The sequence below is a fragment of the Priapulus caudatus genome, unplaced genomic scaffold (assembly GCF_000485595.1).
Source record: "Priapulus caudatus unplaced genomic scaffold, Priapulus_caudatus-5.0.1 Scaffold610, whole genome shotgun sequence".
NCBI lineage: Eukaryota > Metazoa > Priapulida > Priapulimorpha > Priapulimorphida > Priapulidae > Priapulus > Priapulus caudatus.
Genome location: NW_014577671.1, coordinates 20,677 through 27,915, shown reverse-complemented (window position 1 = coordinate 27,915; position 7,239 = coordinate 20,677). Strand labels below are relative to the sequence as shown.

The window sequence follows — 7,239 nt, the reverse complement described above, 5'->3', positions numbered from 1 at the left end:
GGAGCAGAACGTGATGTACTTAGTTTATCAGGACGAGTAATTAAAACGGGCCGCGTCACCACAAGGAAGCTCTTAGGTGGCGCTGGGCGCTCACACAACTATTCTAGGTGGCGCTGTGCGCTCACACAGCTATCCTAGGTGGCAGGCTGCTAGCGCAATGCAAAGTGCATGTGGGGGATGGGCTGTAAATAATCGCTATCATGTTTACGTGAGATGATACTGCATTCCGGTGAACTGCAGCAACGTATGTAGTATGTAGCTACTATCATTCAAGTATTGCCTCTTCGAGAAGGAAGAATAAGGGCCACAGGTTGTCAGTGACAAAGGACCAATATTGTGTTATGTTGTTATGATCTTGTTTCAAAATAAATTTGTTGTCACTTTCAACAAATTGAAATCGCAGCCAGTTTAAATCACCTACAGACACGACACGGCGAGAAACTTACTTTCTTTGCATAGTATTTTTTTATTTTATCATACACATACTATAACAACGAATATAGTAAACTGTAAAAAACTCATTTGCCTTTCGAAAAATACAAGTTTCGGACAATTGCACAGCTGTTTTCAGTGGTACAACATGCCAGTATTTGTGTTTCAGTTAACAAACGTTGCATCCTTGTGATAACTAACTCAGTTTTGATCAAACTAGTGAGATCACTAGCATCTAGACTGGTCCAAAGCTGAACCTCGTTCACCTTGTCCAATTTATTATACGTTTATAGAGGGGTTGCACCAGTCTACACTGCCAGCAGCTCAAGATATGTTGGTGGAAATTTTAATCCTATAGATTATAGCTTTTATCACAAGTGGCAGTAATGATTTAATAGTTTCATGATGTGACCCCGAATTCCTGCTTTGACAAAGCATTCAATCTCTCTTATTACTTTAATCTCTCTTACTACTGCTAATCTCATAGTTTTATTGCTCGATCTTACAAAGCTATGGCATCAACATGACCAGTGGAGGGAATCTATCAGATATCAGCAAGCCACGTTCAAACCCGTAGTAGTTTCACACCATAGATCACCAAGCAACACTAGTCCTGTCTGTCGCACAGCAGTGGCATGTTAAATTTCAGATGGGTGAAAAGCTTAGAAATATATCTTTTCCTGAACTGCGTGTAAAATTTGATAACGACGATTTTGTACGTTTTTAGACATGCTCATTTCCTGAGTCAAGAAATCACTCTAGTGGTCAAAAGATGACATAGGCACTGCTCTTTACATATCAATGAAACAGCTACGTTCTCTGTACACTTATTGTTACTGTTACACAGCAAGCTGTAGCAAGTGCTCGAAAGTTCCTATTATGTCATTGCCATATTATTTATTCTACTAATCGATAACTTTTTTTAAACTACCATTCCCCAATACGAAACATTATCACTATATGCTCTTTCATTATTAAGAACACCGGACACAGCCACTGCCTCTGTACAGTTAAACATAATTTCACAAACCAAAAGAGAAAGATTACAAACAATAGTAAGAAAGAGAGAAATAGCTACTCAGTGCAGTCACCTGTTATCAATGTATACATTGACAAAAAGAACACGTACTCGCGTAATTTCTTCCGAAAGCTTTATTTCACAATTAGCTGAATGATAATAATCTACAAGTAATAAAATACAGTTAAAAGTTGTGATCCTTAAGAGAAATTATAAATATGCAAGACAAGTCAGACAATTTGCACACGATTTCAAGATAATTAGAAAAAAAATTAGTACTAACCTTTGTAGTTATATAATAGTATAGTAATTTTTGTCATCGTTTCGAGTTCATTTTACATATTTTTTTTATTTTTTTTAAAAATATTTTTAACGCGTCATTCTAACGCACTTGTGGGCTCAGGGTCGACAGAGTGCGAGTCGCAGGTTGTCATGGCAACAGTTTATCAAGGGTTTCAACTTTCTAGATTTACGACTGAAAATTTACAGTTACAAATCAGGATATTTACCATGGAGTTTTTTTGTCAGGGGTACAAAATATCAGTATATGGTTTAACCACGGCCATGACGGGCAGAATTAGCAGTCGCCATACCAGACAAAATAATGAATGACACTCAACCAACAATGCACGTGACATTGACATATTTGTGCAAATGAATTTCGTAGCCTGCTTCATATGTGAGCGGCTGCATTGTGATGAATTCTTAACACTTGTGCTTTTGATAGGCGATGCCTAATTCTTCTCACAGCCCCTTTGACTTGACCTCTGTCGAACCTGGTTTAGGGAACCAATGTACACAAACTGCAGTGGCTGTGGTACAGGCTGAACGTGCTCTCTCCGTCTCTCACTCGCTCACACATACACACATCATACCATCCACCCCGTCACACTCAACGATGCACCGCAAACCCCTCGAATGTCCGAAACGACAACTCCGTCAAGTTGCCGCTCTAGCTGGCATGAAATAGCACGATCCAAAAACCACGAGGGCGACTCTACCGGTCAACGCATCGAAGCATTAACCTTCGACTAAACAAACGCCGCGTTCGTCGAACGACAGCGCAGCTTCCAACCGCTTACTCCGTGCTTTGCTTCCAAGGAGTGCACTGCAGCATGCGAACGCTATACCCTTAACACGGATGCCAGTGGGGAAATGGGATTTACTCCACCGTGTACACCATCAATATCGTGTTGTTGCCAACCTTCCCGTTTCTGATCGGCCGGCTGCCAGGTGGTGCCGCCGAGAAGCCGAGAAACATGAACGTTCTGATGAGGGAGGCTGAAAGGACAGAGAACGGGAATGTAAGGTAGTGTTCGCAAGATGTGAAAATGAAACTAATTGGCCCTTCGCTTCTATTGTTCGCCCTCAATTCGAATCTTATCATCACTTCTCTTATATGCTACATCGAATTATAGAGAGAGAAAACCAAAACCATGCTGTCGTTCATGGATCCCTGAACTGAAACTGAAAGTTTAGTGCCCCAGGTAATGTATTTTGTGGTTGCAGTAGACTGACTAAGCATTACAGATCTGGATAAGTTTGCACAGAAGAAAACTCCTCCATTCAACGATCTTCAAATAAATGCCCATGAAAAATGAGATGGCATTCAATAACAGAATGAGTGACAAAATTCTCACATTTACGATTTTGCATGGTCATTTGGGTTAGGAAAAGCCAAACCTTTAAAGCATGGCCTCATGTTTCTTATTCAAAGGCAAGACATGCAGTTACTAACCTCTATCACTTCTGTTCTTATCGAAGTAGATTAGGACCTCGGAGCATTCCAGAGTCTCTTCCGCGTATTCAAGAATGGAAACAAAACTATCAAAAAATACAAACAAAACACAACATGAAATAAGACTACTTTCTCATCAACGCTTTAAATATCAAGGATTTTGACGACAGATTTCTCTCAGCACTTCCTTCTATGACAGATTGCATGCAAGTAGACGTCTCCGCGATTGGTTTGTGTCCGCGCCGAACGAGAGACGGGGACCACACTAACCTCTCCTTAGATCCCTCGGGAAGAAGTCCGTCAGGGATCTTGATGTAGAGCCTGTCTCGCCAGAGGAATGTGCTCCACTTGACGAGGACGGAGTCGGTGAGCTGCACAGCAAAGTGCAGCGGCACCGGATCCTTACACGTCTCATCACCCTGCAACGACGACAACCGCAACGCGCTCACGACTCAGATTCAGATTCTTTATTTAGCACATTTAACCTAGTTACAATACAGCAAGTGTATGATAGGTATAACGTGAGTATAAATAAAAAAGAATAGTGAACTTACTAACAAATGAGTGCTGTGAGGGTCAAAGTAGCACTAGGCTTTCTAGTCGACCCCCACATAAGTGTTGAAATATTACACTCTTCTTGTATCTTCTTGTTAGTGTAAACACAGATTCATAATGACTGTACATGTTTGTTTATAAGATGAAGCAATTTCTAGTAGCAATTGGACGGTGGTGCCGCCCTGCATCAGAGCGGTACATTATCTAACTAGCGTATAAGTAGGAAATGACGTAACGTTAAAAGTTCTAGAATTTTCTGTGAGCATATTATATAAGCAGCATGCTCTCGCTGCACTTTATCTTTTCGAAACTTGTGCATTAGACTACGTGTGCGTTACTTGTACAGTGTGTATCACCAAATAAATCTCAGTCATAAGAAGAATCCTATATCTTGGACTCAGTAATTCAAGAGTTTCAACAATAAGTGCCCCCCCCCCCAGTGTAACTCCGCACCACTGTTGATTCATTGGCTTTCAAAGTGCGAGGACGGTGTACCTCCATTATAGATTACAATAGTCTTTACATTGTGACTACAATCTCAGGCTGGAGAGTGAGCCAAACTCCAACTCTCCACCACCAACAATAACACTAAATTCAGAGTGGGCAATACGGTACACCAGGGAAAATGATGTCAAGTGGAGAACCGAAAGCATGTGTAGAGAGACGGAGTGGGAGCATGCAGATGTCCTTGTTGATACGACACAATGAGAAATGTGTGGTAGCAAGATTATCGAAAGTGACGCATTCGGCTTAACAACGAGTGAGAAATCGTGTCGGGGATAATGGTGCGGAACGTAGCAAACTGCAGCACAAACTCACAATCAGGCTGATCTTGCTCGGTACAGATGGGAAATCCCATTTCCCCACGCCGCTGCCCACCTGCGTTAAAAACACATTCGCAACGGCGTGGGGTTCATCAAAAGCACTGCAGGGGACCTGTATCCAGTGTTATGTACCGTTGTTTCGTACTCAACCTGCGGGGAGAACGTGCTAGTGAACGGTGGAAATTGACTATAGAAGTCCTGCGAGAGTAGCACAGACAACTTAACAACAAACTACTACATTTAAATAAATATTACTACAAATATCTATCATATAATTAATATATATATAAAAATATTATTTAATTATAATGGCGTTTACTACTACTACTACTAGTTCAGTAGTTGTTGCACATGTTGTAGATTTGGAACCTCATATAGTTTAGGTTGTAATAAGTCATATCTAAAGAAATCAATCATTTAGTAGATAAATGACGCGGTCGACTTATTTCACAATAGGCATAGCATCGACTTTGACCCCATTCCCCATGGCCATGGCAATAGACTGTGAATAGTACTTACTACTTAGTTATACTTATAGTTATACTAGTTATAGCGTAGCTCTAGTACTATAGCTCGCGTACAGTTGCCACTGGCGGTGGCAACTGTACGCGGGCTATAGTACTATAGCTAGTTATAGAGTAGCTGGGGTGGGCATTGGTCAGAGGAATCTCGGACCAAGCGTAGCTTTACGTCGGCCATGATTGTTTACGACGTAGATACTCCCAACTCGGTTTATCATACAGACTGTGCTGTTGAACTCAACTAGTCTTTACAATTACATTTATATAAAGAATGTTTAATAACATTTAGTCTTATCAAACCTAACTGCAATCACTTACTGACTACTTGACATCGACGGGCATTATTTTAGGTTCACGGTTTTTATTAATTTTGCGTAGGAACTCCGTAGAGGATCCAGTCGGACGGATCCGCGAATATCTATTGCGTCACTTACCACGTGACTTCTGTATATATACAGCCTGGTGTGGCGAAGCTCAGAAATGGTCGAAAAAAAGAGCCCTGGCTTACACGCATTTAGTTTGTAACGCCTAACTTCATATCTTATAAAACACTGCTAAAATTTTTTGGTTATTAAAATATGTCATAGTGATAACATAGGATGACTAACACATTTGGTATTATATTTTGAAGTATGAAAAGTCAGCATATTTACAAGTGATATCATTCCGGCATTTCGCAAGTTTAGAAAACAAGATGACGTCTTATGATGTCATTAGCGAACAGCGAATAGTCGCCGAATACAATATTTTTCAGGAGGTCGTCTTTCTCCTTCGTTCGTTGTTGTGTGCGTCGTTAACAAAACTAGCCAGAGCACCAGAGGATGAAATCGATATCACAATTTTCGTACGTATACATGATCTACAATGTCCACGCACTACTAATGACTAATATTTTACTGATGTCGTAGCACTCCTTTGAGTATTACAAACGATCTATTTAACGAAAATAAATGGTAAAGGTACTAAAAGTAAAGCCATTACTCATAGCATTACGAAATCACATTATCCAGAGATGCGTACCGGTAGTCACGCTGTGAGTCATAATATTAATAGTAATAGTACTAGTAGTAAATGGTACTATTATTACGTTACTAATACTAATACTAACTCAGTTCCAACTTGATTACACTACAATAGTCAATGACAATAGGTCTCATTACTATGGCACGAAGGGTCGTTGTCGTAACAGGTACTACAGATATTGTACCCGAGGTAGTTTTAGGTTGTGTAGTATTATTTTATATTTTTATATGAGTATGTTTAGGGTTAGGGTTAGGTTAGAGTTAGGTTAGGGTTAGGGTACACTTCTGTAGTACAAGTCTGGTACACTTTGTGTATACATATATTACCTCGGTAATATCTGTAGTACCTTTATACAACGACCCTTGAGCATTACTATGCATAGCATAGAAGTGAAATTACTGTCCATGAATTTGTTAGGCTATATATGCTATTAGTATTACTATTAGTATTAGTACTATTACTAATACTATTAGTATTGCTGATAGGGTCTATGTCCCCAGGGTAGCCGAACGTACCCTGGTACTAATACTACTTATCTAATATACCGGCCGTACTCGCCTACTCCACTAACATCAGGAGTCGCCTAGTCGCCTAACCCTAACCCTAACTTCTTACCTAACCCTAACCATATCAGCTAGATAGTTACCAGGGTACGTTCCGGTATACCGGACCGTACCCAGGGTACGTTCCGGCAGTACCCTGGGGGACATAGACCCTATCAGCATTAGTATTAGTATTAACTATTATAGCTAATAGTAATAGTATTAGTAATACTATTGCCCTGGCAGTGTAAATGCTGCATTATTGATGTACGAATTTCCAGATTGACCAATGATAGTTTGGCACCCCACAAGTATGTTTTTGCATATGTGCTAAGCTAATCTGGGGTGCTGAAATAGGCTTGGTCCTAAAGTTCTCACTTTTGTGTGCCTAGACTTTTATATGCTCTAATTTGACGCCGTTTTTCGACATTTCAGGTTATCAAATAATTTTAATGAACGGTATGTAACGCTGGACGCACGTCCCCAGCAGTGTTTTTGATGAGCCCCACGCCGTTGCAGATGTGTGTTTCGCGCAGGTGGACAGCGGCGTGGGGAGAGGGGACTTCCCATCTGTACCGAGGAGGAA

General features: G+C 40.5%; 1 protein-coding gene across 1 annotated transcript; it reads right to left on the bottom strand.

Annotated features, from left to right (window-relative positions):
- Positions 1–450: 450 nt before the first annotated feature.
- LOC106812123 (ornithine decarboxylase antizyme 1-like) lies at positions 451–4,691 on the bottom strand (the record flags this gene model as incomplete). Its single annotated transcript, XM_014815910.1, has 4 exons — positions 451–2,731; positions 3,189–3,274; positions 3,459–3,607; positions 4,563–4,691. Coding segments are annotated over 4 exons (483 nt in total), but the record flags the coding sequence as incomplete, so codon positions are not given.
- Between the last annotated feature and the right edge of the window lie 2,548 nt (positions 4,692–7,239).